Here is a 23,937-nt window from a genome sequence, read left to right on the forward strand (position 1 = left end):
CTCAGATTTAGAAGTTGAGGTCTCAAAATCAAGCATCTGAAAGCACACAACTTTGTGTGACAATGGTGTTTTTTCTTCCATTGTTATCTCGCAACTCCGACGATCAGTTGAGCTCAAATGTTCACAGGTTTGTTATTTCATGCATATGTTGAGATACGGCAAGCGAGAAGACTGGTCTTTGACAATTACCAAAAGTGCCACTATCTTTAAATTGCGTAGGTGGAAATATTAAACACTTCTGCACATTGCGGGCATTCGCGGTCAAACACGACTCCCAAGTTGCGAGCAGACCGTCCAATCTTGGTCAATGACGGTGAGATGAGGAATCTACTTGTCACACCGGCCTCAGAATTTTTAATTTTCAAGAGGTATGATTTTCCGGTTGTGAACCATTAAACGTTACTTCTTGACCGAATTTAGTTTTTGCATCACATCGTTACAAATATATAATACACATTAGGCCAAACAAAAGTATTGTGTTTTTACTAACATAGAAATAATTTATTATTACTAATATAATAATATCGAAGTCTTATGTAGCGCACGTATCTACCAAACACGTACTCAAGGCGCTGAGTATATACAAACTTTCAGAAAGATAGGTAGTTGCAGTGATACATTTTGCGACCCAATTATTTAGCACCTTGTAGGGCTTTTCTACAAGGCGCTACGGCGCATACAGCCAGGAACACCGGGGCGCGAAAATTTTTGTCCAAGGATGGTAAAGGCCAATAGATTTGCATACACGCTCCCATTGGCTGCCACGCACTTGACGCTGAATTATTCATCAGTGGGAATTCAGCTATTGCCTTAATACACAACCACGAATTGTGTGTGTACCATAGAGCATGTATGCACTGTATATTGCTCTATGGTGGTACATACCATGGAGGAAGATGATTGTACACGTATTATGGCTGCAATTCATATAGCTCTATGCTACAATAACCTAAAAGTAAAATACACAATGTGTGGCCTACACTACGTACGCGAACGAACGCCACTCACGTCATAGCAATTCTCTGAACTTTGCAAAAAAACACTAGATTTGAATTTCAAACTTTAATAATTCACAGTTGACTGCGGCTGTTTTGTTGGCAGTGCATCAACCTTGGCTCCATCATCAGTGTGATATGCCTGCAAACAGCTCTTATTTCGGGAAGGCCCATGATGGGGTTTTCGCTCAAATGGCTCTGCTAGGCCTCCATGCTCCCGTAAGCAAAAACCCAACGCTTGCGGAAGCAGGGAATTATGTGCTTACCTCAAGAGTATTTCACAAGTTGTGGGGGGATTTTGGCCTGTGCGCAAGTGCCTGCTCCACGTCAGCACTGGCAGCCCATAATTTCAACTGCTTTACCACAAGGGTAGAAGTTGACGCTTGGAAGCAGGGAATTCTTTGTTTCTTTCCAGCGTTTTACGGGTTAGCGGGGGATTTTGTTCTCAACTTTAGCATTTTACGCTTACACAGCTAGCGCAGAAATTTGGCACTTGCTTGCATATTAGCGGAGAATAAGGATCCTAAGCGCAGAATTTGGCGGTAAGCAGAGTCATCAAAGAGAAATTGTATCTCGACAGTGTTCTGTGCCAAATTCCATAGCTCTGCTTACCGCCAAATTCTGCGCTTAGGATTGTGAAGTATCACCGATATGTGAGATGGAAATAAGTCACCAATATGAGAGGAATCACCAAAGTGTAGAATAATAGATTTGCCTTAACGATAATTGTTTTATTGCTCAACAACTTTAACTCGTGAACTGCAATAATTGTGTGTCTGCATTACATGTGCATTAAAACAAGAAATTTCTTCACTAGGTTTGTAAGCATATAATTCCTCGTAACATGGAGTAGGCATGCGCACAAGCCAAAATCCCCTGTTAAACCGAGAAATACACTTGACGTAAGCGAAGAAATTTCTTTTTCGCAAGCGTAAATTCTTTGTTTAAGGTAAGCAGAGCCAATAAAATTGAGCCCTATAATTGCACGACAAGCGCAAAATTTCTGTGCTAGCTGTGTAAGCTTAGAATACTTTAGTTGAGTACCAAAATCCCTTGCTAACCCTGTAAAACGCTTGAAAGAAACAAAGAATTCCTTGCGTAAGCTTCGATTCTTTGCCCTTGCGGTAAGCAGCTGAAATTATGGGCTGCCAGTGCTGACGTGGAGCACGCATGCGCACAAGCCAAAATCCCCCCCCCCTGCTATCTTATGAATTACTCTTGACGTAAGCACAGCATTCCCTGCTTCCGCTAGCGTTGATTTTTTGCTTACGGCAAGGCATGGAGGTAGCAGAGCCATTTGAGCGAAAACCCCATCTGGGGACTTCCCGAAATAAGAGCTGTTTGCAGGCATATCACACTGATGATGGAGCCAAGGTTGATGCACTAAAAACAGCCGCAGTCAACTGTGAATTATTAAAGTTTGAAATCTCGTGTCTTTTTGCAAAGTTCAGATAATTGCTGTGACTAATAGTGGCGTTCATTCGCGTACGTAGTGTAGGCTATGCATAGTGTTGGCTACACATTGTGTATTACTATTAGGCTATTGCAGCATAGAGCCATGTTATTATGTATTGCAGCCATAATTAATACGTTACCACCATAGAGCATTATACAGTGCATACATGGTACACACACACTTCGTGGTTGTGGAGCTGAATTCCCACTGATGAATAATTCAGCGTCAAGTGCGTGGCAGCCAATGGGAGCGTGTATGCAAATCTATTGGCCTTTACCATCCTTGAACAAAAAAATTCGCCACCGGGGCGAACCCCTTCTCTTTTCGAAAAGTGCATTGCGTTCTTTTACATGCGTTGCACAACACATGGGCCCAACAGCTTTACGTCCCATCCGAAGCTATTACTGTGTTTAATTAACCATTAATAAGTGGACCAAATTCTCACACTTCGATATTTGAAGTGTCTATGGTATCAGTCTTATGAGATATTTGATATTTGTGTATTTTGCGGCTCATTTTTTGGTAATTATTATATTTTTTTGCTTGAAAATCATTAATAGTTATTAAATTGTTATATAATCATCTAAAAAGTTGTATTTGTGGGCTTATATTTTATAATTCGTTCGATTAAAATAATGGATTCACGTTTAGAATCGAGCAAAATGCGAAACTTTGTCACCTCCCTGTACTGTATGTGTTCTATTTCCGAATACGCGGATGGCTATTTCGGGGCCCATCACCTTTCTTTTTTTGATAAAAAATAATACAAAATTAAACGCCTCGGTTGGCATGGTCGGCCGAATTATAGTAAAACAGAAAAAAAAAACCAAATCGTATTAAAAGACGTGTAAAACTAATTCAACAGTTTCTGCAAACTTTCAATTAAATAAATGTAACCAACTGACTTGGAGCACCCAGTCATTTTTTTTCGTAGCTATTTTAATCCTTGCTCTATGTTTTAATTCACCGAATTCCTTTCCTTATAAGTAACTTCAATTTATAAAGAATACCTGCAGTTCGCTGAGGCGTTAAGGGTGTGGCGCGGAGCTATCCTGCATTGGCAGCGCTTGACTAATCATTCCTGCACAAGAAGCGTCAGCGGCAAGACTTCCTTCTTTCCGTTATTTTTGGTTCACAATTTTGAGTTGAAGTTGTATGATCCGTCAACGAATTAATGACACATATCTCCACGCCACAGCCCGACGAAACCCGCTGGCATTGTTCCATTGAAGTTTCTTGTAAGTTGCAAACTATTATTATTATTATTATTATTATTATTATTATTAAATAATATGTGAATTGCTTTACTTGATATCAGGCCTATATTAGACAACTTGTTGGGCGTGTAGATCTTAAGGTGTCGGTCCGTACGCGAATCAAGTCTCATTCCCTGACCATCAAACTAGTTAAACCCGTACACCCACCTCAAATAACCATACTATGCCATCCATAGTCTGGTCCGATCTAAAAAACATCAAGGATACGGGAATCAAGTGGGCAGGAAGCCATACTATATCCCACAATTCCGTTTTCCACACACTATGGGTGCGTTTGATTAGCTTGCCCGGGTCGACCCCGGTGTGTTGCATTTTTTTCAGGACGAACGTGTGCAGATAATTACCCAGGTTCGTCCTAGAAAAAAAACCGTCACACACCGGGGTCGACCCAGGGAAGCTACACGAACGCACCCATACATCGCACATGTATATTAAATTATCGCATGTATATCACAAAACATTGCATACAAATGATCGCATATAACATTATACTAAAAAATTATCAAAGATATTAAAAAAAACATTAAAAAAAACCATATATATATTACAAATTATAACATGTATATTGCAAAAATTATCGCACACATATTACAAATTGTTGCAGATATTTCACACGAGAAACATCGCACATACAATGTACATTATCAAATATTGCACAGTTTGACACGCCATCCAGTGCCAAAAGTAACGTTGTTGCTCTTTGCCAATATTTATTGTCGTTTAAATCCTTTAAAGGCTGACTGCTGCTCCAAACAGCAACACTCTAGTATATAAAAACAGTAATCTCCGTTACAAAAAAACCAACCCTTTCAAAAGAAAAATGTAACATCCAACGAGAAATAACTACCCTTCAGAACAAGCAACTAGTTTTAAATTCTGACTGGAGTATCAGAGGGTGATAGATAATTGGCTGTAACCAGCCGTAAACACGAAATCAGTTTATTGCGATCTTCAGTGCGTCAGTAGTAACTGTTGGTTTACAACTGGTTCAGTGGGTTTCACCTACACAACGTTGAATTCGGTTTTGTCGAGACATTTCGTGACGGGGGTTGACGCTTCATTGTTTTGTAAACTCTTCTTTTCTTAATGAATTCAAGTTATTACATGGAGTTATTACTAAAATGAATTTCTACCAGATTTCTCAATCGTTTGGGAAGATTTGTTTTCTTGCTGTTGTTCTCAGCTTGTACTTTCTAACTCAGTCTCACGCTGAAGTACTCTCGCGTTCGTTTGGGTTTTCCAAATCTCTTGGATCCAACATTGCTCTTAAAAACCATCTACTTCGGAGTCTAAAACGAGTTAGATCACCTGCAAGATGCTTGACCAACTGCCTCCGCGAACCGCAATGTGTTGCCGTGAATTACAAGGATCTATCGGGTATATGCGAGCTGATTGATGGTACGAAGACCGAGTATCCCGGAGATGTAAAGGAGGAGTCTGGATGGATGTACTACGAGGCGGAGACCAAGGTCAGATTAATAATTTCGTTGTTATTTATTTATTTATTTTAAATCTTGAGACATATACAATAGTTACAAGTTGTACAGGGGCTGTCAAGGTTAAAACAAAAGTATAAAAACTGTCATCATAAGATGTGTAAAACCAGACCCCTGCCAACGATCAAAATATAATTATACAATAAAAAAAGGAGACCCAAGACTCGCTCAAAGTTAACTAATTTATTTCCTCTCTCGCAGTTCCTTTATATGTTCCCTGTCAATGTCTTGCTTACGTTTAATGATCTTACGGGAGCACCATTGTGGGGTATTTTACACAAAAGAAACACAAACTATCACGACAGAAAAATAGTTTTAGGTTCTCGCGCGCAGTTACTCCTTGAGGTTGAAACCACTTTGATCGCTCAATTATTAATTTAACCGCGATTAATTTGTGCACATTAATTTTATGTCGTGCGCTTAAAATATGTTATCATTTTTGTGAGCATCATTTCACGCACTCACTATAAATTATTTCATCCGCTCGAAAGCATTTCGCCGAATGACTTCAAGATCACAAAATGGTCGTACATGTCTGAAATAAAAAAAATTCAAAACATTATATCGAGAAAGTACAAAAACTTGTTTATTTCGCCTAAAGGAATGTGGAGACTTACTCGAAATAATTGTAAGCATAAAACCCTACTTGGTAACGAGTAATGGGGAGAGGTTGATAATATAAAACATTGTGAGAACCGGCTCCCTCTAGTAACCTAGTTTTCGAGAAAGAAGTAATTTTCCACGAATTTGATTTTGAGACTTTAGATTCAGAATTTGAGGTCTCAAATCAAGCATCAACATCAATCACCCGTTTCACTTCGTGTGACAAGGATGTTTTTTCTTTCATAATTATTTCGCAACGTCGACAACCAATTGAGTTCAAATTTCACAAATTTGTTTTTTGAAGCATAATGTTGAGATACACCAAGTGGGAAGACTGGTCTTTGACATTAACCAATAGTGTCCATGTCTTTATCGATATGAATCGGTGAGGACACCAAAATGAGTGTATACCCACAATGATTATCGAGTTGGCAGTTGACAGTTGATGGTTTCATTTTAAGCATTGTTTGTTGTTCACAGGACGTAAAGTGACCTGCCCATAAAACGAAATACCATCCATTATCAACACAACTAGAACTAAGAAATAAGATTGGCACAAGTTTCTCTCTATTCAGTCCGGTGGCGCAAATTGCGCTGTGGTAATCATCTACTCCTGGTCCCAATTTCATAGAGCTGCTAAGCACGACATTTTGCTTAGCTTGAAATTTCTTCCTAGATAAAAACAGGATTACCACATAAATTTCCATTTGTTGCATATTGCTTGTTACTGGTATTCAGCTGTTGTTTGCTTATCCAGAAAATCACATAGAAGTTTGGTCGGGTAATCCTGTTTTTATCAAGGCAAAATTTCATGCTAAGCAAATTGTTGTGCTTAGCAGCTCTATGAAATTGGGCCCTGATCTTTATGCAGCTGCGTGGTGTTCCACTTCTTTATGTCAGTCGTCCGTGATGTTGCTTGGCGACCTCTTCTTCTCTTTCCCTCAACTGGCCCCAGCTTGCATGGATTATTTCTTCGTCGAAACCTCCGCGATAAATGACGTGTGTCCAAAGAAACTCGTCTGCGCATAAACTAGCGTTTGTAACCGTTTGTTATAAAATGCATATGATTAGAAAGATTTTAAAAGTAGAATATAATGATCCACACAAGTATCGATCCATTTTCCTCGTCGACTAACACGGTCGGTCATTTATGGAAGTCAAATTTTTGACTCCCATAAATGGCCGACCGTGTTAGTTCGCAAAGTTAAAGCACAACCACGCAATTTCGAGGCAAATTTGTGTGGATCATTGTATTCTACTCTTAAATCATCTTTCTAAACATATGCATTTTATAACAAACGGTTATAAACGCTTTTCAAAGACCAACTCGACAGATCCAAGGGAACGTGTTCATTTTTTCAAAGATTGCTTTTTTATATACTATCCCATTTCCCCTCTCCCTCTCTGTTCCCCCCCCCCCCCCCCCTTTCTGGATGTCTCTCTGTGCTGTATCTGTTTTCATCAGTTGTTTACAATGTATATGCGACACATTTGATTGAGCCTGAACTGATATTCCATAATTAGACCGAAGACAATATAAACCATAAGGTCTACACACACACTTTGAAAACACCAAGGTAAGTGTCGGGTCACATGGGGCATAACCCATTACAAAATCAGGCTGAACCAGAAAGTTATTATCAAAAATGTTTAGTATATTTTAACTTTTTAACATTGATATACATACATACATACATACATATCAGCATTTATATGAGGCGCCTTTTTCCCAAGGTTACAAAGCGCCTACAGAAGATGCAACTGACATTGGTCAGGCTCACAATATCCAGATCTGGTTCAACATACCCGGTAGTATTACATTGGAGTCTGTGCAAAACAACTTTAGATAACGTCATCTTACGTCTGGTTTTTGTATAATGGCTGCCCATGTGAAATTATCGCACCAACCTACTTTTAATAATATGTTAACAAAAATCATTTCTACAAGAATATTATAAAAATGTATATTTGGCTTGTTTTCATTACGATATAATTACGATAATTTCCAATTCATAAATACCTCAGACAGTTTCGCTATTCCTATTGGTGGAGAGCGCGTCACGTGGGTGTGTATAAACCTTTGTTTATGACCAGTAAAAAGTGTTGAAACATGGGCGTGACACACGAGTTTGCACCTGTGCTTATAAGACAGTTTCTTCATTCCTATTGGTCGAGAGCAACGGCTGAAGCAGTTGTGCTACATCACGCAATACGCACGACGCGCACAGCATTTTCTTATAAGGAGTTGTTTACCCGAGGGCCTTGACTGGGCCTTACCATTTCATAGCAGGAGGGGTGTTGTGTTGAAAGAAATCAATGAACAATTATAATTTTTGCATTTATTTTACTTTTTGACAGTAAGTGTTGATGTTTTTTGACCGAAAAGGTATTTATGAATGGGAATCAAAGTGTGTTGAATCGGTTTTCAACTAGTGGTTTAAACCCGCCGAGGCCTGGTTCTTGATAATTTACCTCGACTTCGTCTCGGTAAAATTATCAAGAACCAGGCCTCGTTGGGATTAAACCACCACACATCGATTCCCTTATTTCACACAACTATTTGTTGTATTTTCAACTTCATACCCATTTTCCTTATACTCGTGTTTGTGCGGACACCCCTTCATGCAAAATGGGTGAATCCAAAGTCTTTCTTTCTTTCTGTCCGCAACAATCGGCGCTGTCTAGATGCATTTCAAATCCAACCCCGTTTCTCATTGTCAAGTTCATCACCGATGTCAATCAACAGTCAGTTTCATTTTATCCAATTTTTACGGTCAAGGATATAGTACTATTTAATTGTTCACCTCTTAAGAGCAAAGATTTGTGAATTTTGTTGTAAGAAACTGCCCTTTTGATGTGAAAAGTTGAGTGTTTCGTAATCATAAATTCAAATTATTCAGCCGTTTGAATTATAGGTACTCTTAAATATGCTCAGAACATGTTCAACAAAAGCCCACTTATAGGGTTATAAATTTAATGATGGTAAATAATTGTCAGTAGCTCCACATTAACTCTTTGTGAAATCGACCCCAACAGCGCATTAGTACGGAATTTACTATATTATATAAATATATTTAAATTTGTACTATGCCGACAAGAACCAATAGACGCCACTATGATAGCGGCCCTGAACGAGGTGGTACTACATCACTTGCTCTTACTATGTTTTTTTTCTGACAGACAAAGGCAGATCCTGTGCTCATGGTAACCGAAGCATCAACAACTAGAACTCAGACACAGGTCAGAACTCAGTCAGGGTGACTCAGGGACGTGGTTATCATAAGTTCAGAAGATTTTGACTTTTAAACATTGATACAGAAAATGGTCAGGCCCCACAATGCCCGGATCCGGTTCAACCCGGTAGTATTACAGTTGAGTCTGGGCATCTAACTAGATAACTTCATCTAACGTCTATTTTTTATATAATTTTCTATAACGGCCGCCCCTGTCAAATGATTGCAACAACCAATGTTTAACATTACAAAAAAATCTTCATTTCTACACAAGAAAATATAATACAATCTGTGTATTTGGCATGTTTCCATGACGATATAATTACGATAATCCCAATGTCATATTGTCTTATGTTTGACTCATGCTTGATGATTTCACACAACAATTTTACGTACCAACAAAAAACACGATAAGGGATTATTGATTATAATAGAGATCAGTGTTTAGTGAGCAGCAAAATCGATCGGCGCATGCGACAAACTGAATAAGTCTCCGTCTTGCAGAGTTTGGAAACGATTTTGGGGTAAAACAAAGTTTGGTCTGTACGCACAACCGAATTGCGTCATTTGTACACGTTGTTATGATTGTTAATCACTGCACTGAACGTGTCACCGTTAGACTTGAATCAAGTGAATATGCAGATATTTGGCAAGCTATTGCTACTACAGAATAAAAACCAACCCGAAGTAAAACGTTCAATCATTCATTATAATAATAACTATATGTATTGTACAACTGTATCGAGCACCACACGCTAAACTATCCCCGAGGCGCTTTACAACATTGAACATTTCCGAAACAATAAAACGAGACTAAAATGTTAAAAGAGGGCATGAAACCTGACCATGTACATAATGTATTCATAGCCTACTTGTCCGTTGAAGTCAAGTGCCTGAGAAATGCCCATGTGTTGGTGTTACATGAGGAAGCTTGACATCGTTAAATCGATGTCTTCAAAGACAAACATCGATTTGGACGATATTGCTACGCAATTGGTGAATACAGCGCTCATCAAAAGAACTCCGATAACAAAAACAAAAACAAAAACAATTAATAATTAAAAATGGAAGACGAGGAGGGTGGGATAAATAATAGTTTAATCCCTTTTGTTTCTTCTTGAACGACACATTTCTGAGCACGTGTTCGTTTGTCATACTAGTAAGCAGTTTATTATCAGTGTCGAGCACAATTGTTACTGTATCATCACTAAAACAACATTTTAATCAGTACAATATTATAAATTCATTGTGTAAATGCAAAATATCAATGGTAGCAAGTTGTCTATGGTATCTAATAGCACAATTTTTTACCCCGGGTGTTTCAAATTAGTTACAAAATTACTTATTAATATACAATTTTCTTAGGAAGTAAGAAGAAATCGATTATAAATATTATTTTAGAACAAATTTTACCGACCTCAAAATACGATCGCAAAAACACGAAATTCGTTTAGGTAAAATAGTTCTGATCTATTTGACCCTTATATTAATAATGGCCAATTTAGCAGCAAAAACAGCCTTCACAGCTTGAAACCAATGCAGAGCATCACTCACACAACACAATGGCTTTTTACCATAATTTATGCATCGAGCGAATGTTTAGCTACTAGTGGTATTTAGTGCTTCGCGCTCTATCAGTAAAACCATGTTTTTATTGTCTGGCGAAACAAAGGTCTCTGGTGCACAGCCGTATGTCTTAACCTGTTGTTTGTTTTGTTAAAATTTATTTTTATTGACGCGAATGACTCCACTTGTCAAGGCAACCATCTTAGTTGATTTTTCGATCCAATTTCCATGGCAAAATTATGAGCATTGATGTGTTTGGCTGGAAAAATAACGTCAGTCACTAACACAAACAAGGCGGAGTTTGCTTTAGAGTTACTGTTTCATGATAAGCTGTTCTTTATTATTGAAACTGACTTGGACTCACGAAGAACCGGTAGATGATGACAGGACGAAAACGCTATGAAAAGTTGAGTCAAATAACTGTTGAAATAGTTGTTTCTGAGATTGGTCCACCATCGTCGTTCTGATGTCAAGATGACTTCAAGTTTGAAAGTATCTGTAAGCGTGATTTTGGTTTTGTCATGCTTTGTGATGACTTTTCAAGCCGTCTCGGCTCAACCGGGAACAGGTCCCCTTGGCCGGTCGGCTCTTGTGCGTCAAGCAACCCACGACCAGGTTCTAACTAACCATGTGATCAAGAATAACACCCAGAGATCCTGGACAAGGTGTTTGGCTGCTTGCCTAAATGAGGACAGGTGTGTCTCCATTAATTACGGGGATACCGGAGGCATCTGTGAACTGAATGCCAGCCACAGAGAGGCCCATCCTGGTGACGTAGTGGATAAAGAGGGGTGGAGGTACGGAACGCAGGAGAGGTCACCAGTGGTTGAACTACATAAAAACAGTAAGTAAGATAACACTGCAAAATAATCTGTAAAAGTTATTATAACAATGCGAGTGGCTTCTTATAGTGCGTTCATACTGCGCCTTGAACACCCAGCAGGGGGGATATGTGCGCATTACAAGTCTTATTAATATTTGTTTAAAATTTTACCATTATTTTATTTTATTATTCATACCCGTCACTCAGTGGCACTCAATGTTCCTCAACGTTCAGTATTTCCCTGCAAGGTATGTGGCACTTCGTTTGAATTATGATACCTACTCCTTTTACATAGCACCATGTAATTGTTTACAATGTGTTGTGACGCAAAATGCAGCCAATCAGACCAGGAACACTTGGGTGAACCCGTTTCTCTTTTCTGGGTTCTTTTGTGTGCGTTACATAACACACGGGACAACGGCTTTGTGTCCCACCCGAAGGACGAAGCATCTTGATAATAGTCTTGCTTAAGGACATTGGTGCTTTAAATTAACAATAAATTAACATTACAAAACAAACCACCTGCGACCATAAAAAAAGGAACATAAACAAAGATACAACAACATACACAAGGACAGTAACAGGTGCCCTTAGACTTAAAATACTGGTCAAGGGGAAAATATTACCACAATGATGTGACCATGTGCACGAATGCACATCCAAGGATACCAGGACATGATATCAACACACTACTCGCACTCTTGCAGTAATTGCGGAAAAATTAAATCAAGAAAGATTAATCCCTCAATAAACATTAACCCAGGAGCATTATTAATGTAGGAGTTAAAGTGTTTAAAGGGTTTGATATCTTTAAATACAGCACAAAATACGATGTCCACAGATTTACATGAAATTAAAAAGGTTCGATGGTAGAAATCTTCCCTTAAAATATTATAGGTTTTCTTGGTCAAATTCGGCAAATGAGCAGCCAATTTAATTTTCATGCGTTCGAATTAAAGCTATTTTGCCTCTCCGATTTTTACTGCGTTTCAAATTCAGAATTCGGTCAATCAATTTCGTTTTGAGGCATTCAAGTTCCTAGCACACTCATTCTTTTTCATGACACACAATCATCACTTAATTTAGCAAAGCTGGTTCGACTAGAGATTTGGCTGATTTAATCATTTCAATTTCGTAAAGAGGCAATCAATTTCGCTCACCGAGGATTCAAATAAGTACGACTAAAGAAATACGAATAAACAGATAAACTGTATAAGGCAAACCGTTTCGTACCTTCAATTTTAAATCGAGCGAACCTTATTTTCTTTATTTTATGTTTCCAGTAGACTTTACCTTTGGCTCAATAAGTGTTGTTTTCTTCTTTATTTTTTCGGGAGACCTTCAATGGTTAACTGACCAAGACCTGACATTTGAATGTGTTTGAATGTTTTTTTTTATTTATTTTTATTTTTAAAATGTTTGTCCAGTTGTTGGTTTTTTGTAAATATTCACCAACCATCTGTTGGCGTGCCAGACATCTTGGCATATTGTGTTCAAGAGTGCCAAACAAAATTAACCGTATGCCTTTAACATTCGTATAAGGAAACAACAAGTTAACCAGGCGTTTTTAAGACTGCACAAATATCAGAATTGACTGCCTCAAAATGAAATTGAATGACTAAACACACGCCTCAAAAACACTCTTGCGAATTTGAATGCAGCTTCGATGAATTGTTAAATTGAATGATTATTTTGTTAAATCGAATGACGTAAAAGTAGATTTGACTAGTCTTAAAATGAAACCGAATGACCTTTTTTTAGTAGCATTCGATTTCGTGCGAAATAGAATAGGCTGGTGGTTAAATTGGCTGCTCATTTTCCGAAATTGACCGAGAAAACCTATACTAGCTGAGGTACACAACTCTCCTGAAAACATTTCTCAGCTGTGATTTTCACTTTTTTTCTCTAAGACGACTATATAATAAAGCTGAAAATTGTGTTACATACATCTAAATTCCCAGTGAAATGGATTCATGTCATGGCCGACAATTTATTCTAAATTTTTTCTTTCAAAATCCTATAACGCCGGGATGGATTTCACAAAGAGTTAAGACATAGTCTTATTTCGAGTTAGGACGAGTAATGCATCCTAACTTTAGGACTAGCCTAAAGATTTGAATATCTCCCAGGACTAGTCCTAAGTTAGGACTAGTCCTAACTTAGGACTAGTCCTAAGTTAGGCCTAGTCCTAATTACTCTTTGTGAAATCGACCCCTGGCTTGCTCAGTCTTCCTTGCCCTACTTTTCACCTCAGACCGGAGCCGTGCATGTGGATTGGATTTTCAGTCTCCGATAGCGTAGTTTTTCTCCATTTGGGTTTTCCTTCAACATCTAATACTGGATATTATTTTCCTCTTTTTTTTCGCATTTATCCTTTTATTGGCGCTATTGTGTTGTTGGATGTGTTAATTAAAAATAAATAAATAAACAAATAAACAAATAAATAGGTTATTTTTAAAGCCATTATACACTTTCGGTACAGCAAAAACAAAAAAGGTTAACATATTTACAAATAACTTACAGGGCTTACAGAAGGTAATGGCGAAAAACTTCTCTTGAAATATTGTTCCATGAAATGCTTTACTTTTTGAGAAAACATTAAAACAATATCAATTCTCGATAGCGAGAATTACGGATTTATGTCATGACACGGCGAAACGTGCGGAAACAAGAGTGTTTTTTCCGTTATTTTCTCCCGACTCCGATGACCGATTGAGCCCAAATTTTTACAGGTTTGTTATTTTATATATAAGTTGTGATACACGAAGTGTGGGCCTTGGACCATACTGTTTATCGAAAGTGTAATGGCTGTAAGTAAATATTTAAACATTTCAAGAATCCTGCATATTGTTTGGAGTTCATGCCAAGGTACATCGTCGAGTTATTCACAGTTTGTCTGTCTCTGGAATCGAACCAGAATACATACAACGCCCGATCCAAATATAAAAAACACTGACTATATTCTGTAAGTGTGCCCCTTCCCCGCATGCTAACTAGACAAGGCCACCAATGAAAAGTAGTGTGCCCCTTCCCCGCATGCTAACTAGACAAGGCCACCAATGAAAAGTGCTAACGAATTACAATAGTTCGACTGTATTTTTAAAGATGTCAATAAGGTATTTAAAGACAGTGGTAATTGTCAAAGACCAATCTTCTCACTTGGTGTATCTCAACAAATGCATGAAATAACAAACCTGTGAAAATTTGAGCTCAATTGGTCGTTGAAGTTGCGAGATATTAATGAAAGAAAAAAACACCCTTGTTAAATGAAGTTGTATGCTTTTAGATGGTTGATTTCGAGACCTCAAGTTCTAAACCTGAGGTCTCGAAATCAAATTCGTAGAAAATTACTTCTTTCTCGAAAACTACTCCACTTCAGATGGAGCCTTTTATCACAATGTTTTATACTACCAACCTCTCCCCATTACTCATTACCTAGTAAGGTTTTATGCGAATAACTATTTTGAGTAACTACCGATAGTGTCCACTGTATTTAAAGGGAAAGTATACGTTTTGGTAAACACTCTGAGAAACAATGGGATAACAAGAACTATTGGTTAGAAGTTTAGGCCTACATCAGCTTTCGAAGGTAATTCAATAAAGCATTAACGAAATTAGAGCATTCAATAATGATTGTAAAACGATCTTAGTTGGTCAGAAGTCAGTAGCTTTCGATAGTAAAAAGCGTTTTGAGGTTAAAAGCGTTTTGAGGTTTTTTTGTTAAAACCTTTATTGATACCCCGCCCCCAATTTGAATTTGAATTTGAGAAACGTCTCAGGAAATGTATTTCGAATACAGAATTATGGTCATGCATGAACCGCTTCTATATTTTCGGCGAAATCTCAAAACCGCTTCCAAATTTTGCTAGAAATTTGCAGGTGATAGTTTGATTGCACTATCTACATTTATGTAGGATCAACAAGACGGCTCCAAAACCATAATACTTTCCCTTCAAAGAGATGCCTGGATTAATGAAAAGTCTTAAACTGAAGCATATCATAATTTATCATGTCGTCTTGTAGTAAAATATTTGATTGCTATTTGACCAGTACGTGCTTTTACAAAGTAGCATTGATGATGATTACTTACACACGTACATTAAACACGAGTATCGACATCTAAAAAGGAAATTAATTTCAAACGAAAAGACTGCCTAAAAGGCATCCTTCCTTCATTAGTATTTGCTAGAAAGTGATTATGTTCGCTTGGTAGACAGTCATTGGCTTCACAACCAGAATACATGGAAAACCCTGTTCATTTACTTCGAGTTAAACAACAACATCAAATCCCAATACGGGAATGAATCGTTGCCATAGCAATAAGCTGTATAGAAATTTCTACGTTTGTTTTTTCTTTGTTTGGGTATAAACAGTCAACTTTAGTGTCAATGTCATGTGGTATTTGGATTATTGAACCAGTATGTTTAATAATGCAGATTGCGATCAAAGAAGCCGCATGTAACTATTGCTTACATGTTCTAACTCAAAGAGGACCAACTGTATGAATGTTTAATGTGGTTCATTGAGGGGTTCAGTAGGAACACCAAGTTAACACCAATATTCAAATTATAATCATTCTTATTCGGGTGATGACTTACTATAAGAGCATCCATTATAGTGGTCTAATTTTCATCTTATGGTCATAAAAAGTGTCTGCAAGAGCCCTTATCATAAAAAATGTAGTTAAAATGAAACCTGTAAGTAGCTGAGAGCACTCTGCACAACAGCCGCAAACGAAAGGGAATTAAATAGCTTACTCATTCTCTTACATAGTTCAAGCTATGATAAATACTAGCTGATTCGAGACTTATTTTGATCAGTAGAACACAGAAACAATAGTTATTTTTAGCCTTGCTAAGGCTCTATAAACAGAGGCAGTGTAGTGAGTATTTAATAAAGCAGTATGTTTAAACTCAACAAATGCGTTTGACCACTGCATATCAACTGTGCGGCCCCCTAATGTAGCCAGGGCCACAACTTTTGTCCTGACCTAAATTTAGCCCAGAATCCGCAAAATGGTTGCCCGACCTAAGTAAATGTAGCCCAAAAGTAGTACCTATATGTCATCCGACCTTACTGTAGCTCCCAAAACGTACCTTATTGTTGCCCGACCTTAATTTCGCCTCAAAGTTTAACCTGAATGTCGTCCAACCTAAATGTAGCCAAAAAGTTGTACCCAAATGCCACCGGACCTAGTTGTAGCCCCATATAGTACCGTTATGTCACCCGACCTTAAGTAGCCACAAAGATGTATCTAAGTGTAGCCCAACAGTAAGTACCCAAATGTCGCCCGATCTAGGTGTATTCCAAAAGTAGTACCTAGATGTCACCGACCTTAATGTAGCCCTCAAAATGTACCTTATTGTTACCCGACCTAAATGTAGCATCAAAGTTTTACCTAAATGTCGCCCAACCTAAATGTAGCCCCAAATTGTACCTAAATGTCACCCGGCCTAAATGCAGCCCCTAAGATGTACCTACATGTAGCCCCAAAGTTGTACCTAATTGTTGCCCGACCATATTGTAGTCCCAAAGTTTTACCTAAATGAAGCCACAAAGGTGTACCTAAATGTCACTGGACCTAGTTGATGTTGATGGTCTCTTTCCTTCTACTTTGCCAAACAAAAAATAAAGACTAGCAATTCTCATTTAAACAATGACCACCTATTCAACCCAGTTTCCAGGGGATAGTTTTTTCAACATTTTCAAATAATGTGTTCGAAATAATGCTTTTAATCACAACACAGATAACGACTACTGCAGCACCGACTACTGCAGCACCGACTACTGGAGCACCGACTACTGCAGCACCGACTACTGCAGCACCGACTACTGCAGCACCGACTACTGCAGCACCGACTACTGCAGCACCGACTACTGCAGCACCGACTACTGCAGCACCGACTACTGCAGAACCGACTACTGCAGCACCGACTACTGCAGCACCGACTACTTCAGCACCGGCTACTGCAGCACCGTCTACTGCAGCACCGACTACTGCAGCACCGACTACTGCAGCACCGACTACTGCAGCACCGACTACTGCAGCACCGACTACTGCAGCACCGACTACTGCAGCACCGACTACTGCAGCACCGACTACAACAGGTAAAAACATTTTTAATTGGTGTGTGTTGGTTCTTGCTAAACAGCTCTCTTGCATTAAGAATAATGAATTGTCACACTTGTTTGCTTCATATGTCATCAGCAGATTGGTCAATATTACGCTTTTTTTCTGGTTCATTACCTCATCTGTTTACATCATCTTGCTAATACTAATAATGAAAATACCTACAAAGTAAACCCATTTTAAATCGCTGAAGTACCCGCTGCTAAACATAGGCTTCGAACTGCCTCTAGCTACGGGGAAAACTCGGTGGTGACACTGCTCTAGAATTGCAAAGGTTGTGGGTTCAAATCCCCCCGTCCAACAGGACGTTTGAGTACTATGCCTGTGGTGTTTTCACCAAACTCGAGAAAACACTGAGTTTACAATTCGGACGCTGTGTTTTTAATTTAATGGTTATTGTTTGTGATCGTGGTTAGTTCATGAGTGTGGCAAGGTACCAATGTTTGTTTCTACTTATAAAGTCTAGTCAATTTATGCAAACGAAATTGCATCATACTTCTTTCCCTGGCAATTGTCTCTTGAAAACCTCCCAAGTAAATGCGCTATAGACTTTGCTTCTGGGATGTGCATTCATTTGTAAGGTTCCATATAGGAAAGTTAAAAGACGTATAACTATAGTGCCTTTATTTTTTTATTTTTTTCCCTTTGACTTTTAGAGTTTCAACCAATCGACTGCTGGGACATTCAAACTAATTCACCCTTTAGCATCAGCGGTGAGCACACTGTGTACCCAGCGAGGCGGACTGGATCTTTGCAAGTCTACTGTGATATGGATTCAGATGAGGGGGGTTGGACGGTAAGTTATGTTTAGACCATAAGCTCCTTCAGCGAATGCTATACTTTGTACTTAAATGTGTTTGTAGGGTTTAAAGGTATTCACTGCGAAAGTATAGCTAAGAGTGGTTTGTGGTACCACCATTGTGTTTAGACATTTATTCCATTATTGGCAACAACAAAAGCATCAAATGCAATTCAACCATTATACAGGCTACAGAATTGAAACATACTATAACATGGCTAAAGATACCCTGTTAAGTTATTACCAACATGCAGTGAAAATTTGAAGCATAGTGCCTTTTTGAAAATTTACCAATGGACAGCAGGACTAGGACTAGACAAGGACATACAGACGGACGAGACCAGCCAGATAAGTAAATAGATACATTGTTTTTAGTGGATATCAATGTGCACACCGGCTCTTTTCAGAGCCAACACTCCCTCAAAAGAGATTTTTATGGTTGTACCCGCTAGTCTACTATTCATACTTATATTTATTCTTTCTTCGCAACATTTCAAACATGTGGATACCTACTTCTCTTGAAGACAATCAGATCATACTGATAGAAACGTTTATTTGCTAACCACGCGGTTCTATTTTTTTGACACTTCAATTCTGTTGTCGTCGGTATATCAATAATTTCGATGTACTCCAGGCTTTATGCCCTGTTTCGTGGTGCGTACATGGACCTTTAACAATAGAGAACAAGAGAGTCCAGGGAAAGTTCCACAGTTGGAAAACGTGTACAAAACCAATGGGAGCTGTTGCACAAAACAAAACTATAGTATAAACAAAAAATAGACAATAGGAGGTCCACGGTTGCAGAAGTCAACGTCACAAAAACCTACATTCAGATAATTAGCAGACTTTGTGCAAAGTATTCCGCTACAATCGCCATTGTGTCAAAGGTTGCAACCAGCATGACGCCAAAAGGTAGCTCTCCAAACAACAGTAGTCATAATTTAAGACCCTAAATTATGCCAACGTTTTGGGGTAAGATTTTCAGAAAATGTTTTTGACCAAATCAACCATACCGCATGCAATAACAACAAAATCAGCTTACATTTCTTTTTGTTTAATTGAGAATAAATTTTTAATTTTCAAAAATAATCCTTTTGTTTTTATTTCCTTTTATAAGATCAGTAATTGATAAAACATGGATAGTTCTAAGTGGCCCCTGACTGAAGCTTGCTCCTAGTCAGAGCTGTGTATTGCGACATGGAGGGACCAGTTTTCTTTGGTCACGTGGTTGCTGAACGCCATGTTGTATCCAACTAAATGGGCAGACTAGTCTGGCACCCCGTGTTCGCCCATGCCGTTTCTTGGGGAAATAAATGGCTTCTAATCGCGAGTTGTCGTAACTCTCTCAATATGGGTTCACCCCACCGAATAGTCTCCCATAGCACACAGTGCAAAATGCTAAAAATAAAAAAATACACAACAAATACTTAAAAGTCTCACAGCTTTTAACTTGAAAGGGAAAATTATTGATTGACTCTTGAACTTTTATTATATGCTCAATTTTATATGGGGAGTCCCTGAGCCCGTCGAGTTATTCTCCCTCCAAGTAAAAACACCCCTTCACAGGTCTAATTTTCAAGACGTCCGAGCATCAATCTTGAAAAATGTCCCTACACCTCTCAGCAAATAGGACCATTTATTTCAGGGCCTATGTCATCCAAAATACCTCAAGCTAGAAGTCAACAACCCCCAGGTCACATTTGAGCAACATTTTTACACTGAAACACTTTCTGGGGCTATTAAATCTGTCTAATATAGAATATTTTATTTTTCAGGGCCTACAAAATATTAATGAGCTCGACGCTCTGTTTTCTCCTATTTGGTGGGGTGCACCCATATACGGCTCTGCTCCTAATATAGAAACAGCGCCATCTAACGGTAACTGTTATTTATTTTGCACAATCACTAGGTCTTTCAGAGGCGTGTGGACAATTCGCAAGACTTCGACTTGATCTGGGCGGAATACAAAGCAGGGTTCGGTGACCTCACAAGAAACTTCTGGTTGGGCAACGACGCCCTCAACGAGCTAACATCAGACCGGGTTTATCAGTTACGGATTGAGATGCAATCGTTTTCACTGGTCAGCATGGCCGTCAAATATGGACACTTCAGAGTGGCCACAGAGAGTAACCTGTATAGGTTGGACATCGGTACATTCTATGGATCATATGATGCAGGTTTGTTCACACTTAGGTCAAAATTTGCAATAGACCCTGCATTGACGTAATACAGCCGCCATCTTAGAGGTAAATCGATGACGAAACCATCAAAACGCACCGATTTGTACGCGCGGCGCACAGGTTTGGCCAATGAACGTTCACTTTTTGACCTCATTATGTGAGGGCGCCCTCATGAAATGACATCGTGTGCAAAAGCCCTCTACGCTATAAACGCAAGCGTTCCACCAATACTAATCAAAACGTTTAGTCTTAAAAACGATAACTGGAGCGGATTGGGGATTACTAGAACAAATGAATACGATACTTGCTATTATTGTGTGAACCTAACTTTGTATGGATAAAAATATAAACATGGTTTATAGACCTTATCGCAAATACCAATGCGCAAGCGCAGACTGTTGAATGAGGTGCATTGTGGGATATATATGGATCAAATTTGGATACCAGCTAGACCACAATGCACCTAATTCCAAGCTTTACGCGCGCGCCCCGGTATTTGCGAAAAGGTCTATGTACACCATGTTATGATAACAATGGTTTAAGAAGTGGTGGATTTTAGAAGAATGGCTTGTTGGTTTGTGTTTATTGTTTTCGCTCATGTGCTATGGATGCATACAACATGATTGGTCTCTCTGACTGCAACCGATCCTGTTCTTATTACAGTCAAGACTGTATGGGTTTGGGTACTTTTTAACAATACAGAACATCGTGGTTACAGATTTAAGATAATGATGGTAGAAAGCTTCCCTTAAAATATTATTACTGAGGTGCTGTACCCTTTGAGAATGAGAAAAACCATCAAAATGAGTAATGTAAAGAAAGTGTTTTCGTTTCAAAAGACGAACATTAATAATGAGCATCTACAACTTATGACGCGACTTTCCTAAAAACAGTTTTCTGCGATTTTCAATGAATATTTTGTCAAAAAATCCTGTATGTCCCAACTTGATTTACAAAAGGTATCAATTCCCTTTAACGTTATTCTGGAAGGAAACCTGCTTGACATCCTATTCACTGTTCATTTGTGTCTTAGGTGACTCCTTGGGCCCAACCAATAGTCAACCTTTCTCCACGAAGGATCGGGACAATGACGATGACTTCAGACACTGTGCCCAGAACTACTTAGGCCCCTGGTGGTACAAAGCATGTATATATGCCTGCTTGAACTGCCCATACATCAACACAGATTATGTACCTAATGTGGGGCAGGGTGTGGTCTGGGGCACGTGGCTAAATCTTTACCATTCAATGAAGTTCGCAGAGATGAAAATCAGACCCGTGGAAGGTAAGAAAGTATAAACAAAACCAACTCATTTATGATTTGAAGCATTGCATGGTGAGGTATCAAAATATATTTGGTTTGCGGTTACACCAAATGTGTTTCTACTTTCCAGGTAGAATTTGTTCTTATAGAGAACTGTCTGACTGGAATTATATTGTCCAAAACCCGCGTTAGCACCATGGCCAATTTAAAATTTAATCTTTGCACTGGTGTTCCATAGGCTTTTCCCCATCGGAAATTTAAATTGTCTAATGTTTCAGACACTTTAATTTCAATATGTTACAGCTATGAAAGGGAAAGACTGCTACGATTTATTAATGATGGGTGAGACAATCAGTGGGGTGTATAACATCAATGTTGAAGGTCGAGATCAACCACTCTCAGTGTACTGTGAAATGGTAAATGCTGGTGGCGGTTGGACGGTAGTGACGCAAGTTCCAGTCGTGTACAGCAGTGATCGATATTGGATAATGTACCGCAGTAGGTTGTAAATCGCATGATTTATCAAACTTGACTGACTAGCGAGCCAGCTGAACATTAGACACGGTTTGTTTTTATCCGCAAGGTTAAAGACAGGTACTTGCTTTTCAGAACCAGCAATTTCATTGGATACACGTGCAGTGACGTGAGTTTTTTATGTGTTTTGATTGGTCCGAGGTGTCGTTTGGCAGCTGCACTTTCGGTTGTCTGCATATAAACCTAGGGTGACAGGTGAAGATGGACGGGGATTGACCAAGGCTTGAGACCACTATCTGGCATTAACGAGCTCGAAGTGTGACGTCAGATGTTCAGGCTAGCTGAACATCTGACGTCACACTTGAATTTACCCCAGAGATTGGACTATAGCCTACGTCAAGATCCTGATGGTCACGTGGTACGGGTGAACCGTTGGTCTCGCATTCATTTCGATGTCAAAATGAGAGCGCTAACAGCCGAGCGCAGTACACTATTACTTACTATCGATCACTGACGTATTGGGCCAAGACGCAGCCCTGGCATTTGGCTGTACATAGTCAGTAGCTTTCCAAACTTTTTACTCAGCCTTTTATGGTTAAAGCACTGAGGTCGATTTTAGAAAGATAGTCCCAACTTAGCCATGTGACTCTTATTAAAAACTTAACGCTAGTGCTAGCTGGAACTCGTCTTATAAAACTCAAGATGAGACAAGTCTTAACTACTTGTGAAATCCACCCCTGGACACCTTTGGTAATTCTTAAAGAACAGTATTCTTACTAAGTGTATCCCAACATATGCATAAATAAATCTTTTAAAAAATGGACTCAATTGGTCATATATAAGTTGCAGAGAATGAGAATAATGATACACTCGTGGCACAACATGTTTGTGTGCTTTCAGATGTCTAGAAAAGGTTTCAGCTGAAGTCTTATTTGAGTGACAAATTACCTCTTCTCAAAAACTACGTTACTTCAGAGCGAGCCGTTTCTCACATGTTTTATGCTATCAACAGCTCTCCGTTGCTTGTTACCAAGTACATTTTTATGCTAACAATGAGTTTTTGTGCAACCTTTTTGAGTGCCTTTAACATCGACGTCTTATGGTTAGGATGTATGTGTTAAATGACGACAATTTGGAAGTGTCGTGGCCGAGCGGTTAAGAGCACCGAATTCAAACTCCTGGTGTTTCTGATCAGCAGAGTGTGGGTTCGAATCCCCAGCCGTGACACTTGTGTCCTTAAGCAAGACACATAACCATTGCTTTGTCCTTCGGATGGGACGTAAAGCCGTTGGTCCCATGTGTTGTGTAAACGCATGTAAAAGAACCCAGTGCACTTATCGAAAAGAGAAGGGGTTCGCCCCGGTGTTCCTGGCTGGATTGGCAGCATATTGCGCCACAGCACCTTAAAAACCATTACATGGTGCTTAAGGATTAGGTCTATATCTCAAAATTCGACCCACTCCTTGCAGTAATAATACCTGGCGCTTTGTATCCTATGGCAAAAGGCGCGTTATAAATACGGTTATTATTATTATTATTATTATTATTATTATTACTATTACTATTATTTAATTTCGCAATCAAAGATTATCAATACACACGCTCCCTCTATACGACGTTTTAAAGAATATTATTATTATT

At 38.9% G+C, this 23,937-nt stretch overlaps 1 protein-coding gene across 1 annotated transcript; it reads left to right on the forward strand.

Annotated features, from left to right (window-relative positions):
• The first annotated feature begins 11,157 nt into the window (after positions 1 to 11,157).
• On the forward strand, positions 11,158 to 22,331 carry LOC117294281 (techylectin-5A-like). The gene is made up of 5 exons (XM_033776642.1): positions 11,158 to 11,470; positions 18,236 to 18,375; positions 20,288 to 20,555; positions 21,592 to 21,843; positions 22,126 to 22,331. Exons 1-5 carry the CDS (start codon positions 11,158 to 11,160, stop codon positions 22,329 to 22,331), a joined length of 1,179 nt encoding a protein of 392 aa, XP_033632533.1.
• The last annotated feature ends 1,606 nt before the right edge of the window (positions 22,332 to 23,937 follow it).

The sequence above is a fragment of the Asterias rubens genome, chromosome 9 (assembly GCF_902459465.1).
Source record: "Asterias rubens chromosome 9, eAstRub1.3, whole genome shotgun sequence".
In the NCBI taxonomy this organism is placed as follows: Eukaryota; Metazoa; Echinodermata; class Asteroidea; order Forcipulatida; family Asteriidae; genus Asterias; species Asterias rubens.

What these genes read in the sequence shown, in the direction of transcription:
- LOC117294281 (XM_033776642.1), top strand. Translation starts at nt 11,158, where the DNA reads ATGACTTTTCAAGCCGTCTCGGCTCAACCGGGAACAGGTCCCCTTGGC. An exon ending in GGTTGAACTACATAAAAACA is followed by an intron (nt 11,471 to 18,235) that starts GTAAGTAAGATA and finishes TTTGACTTTTAG; the next exon opens with AGTTTCAACCAATCGACTGC. An exon ending in GAAAATCAGACCCGTGGAAG is followed by an intron (nt 21,844 to 22,125) that starts GTAAGAAAGTAT and finishes AATATGTTACAG; the next exon opens with CTATGAAAGGGAAAGACTGC.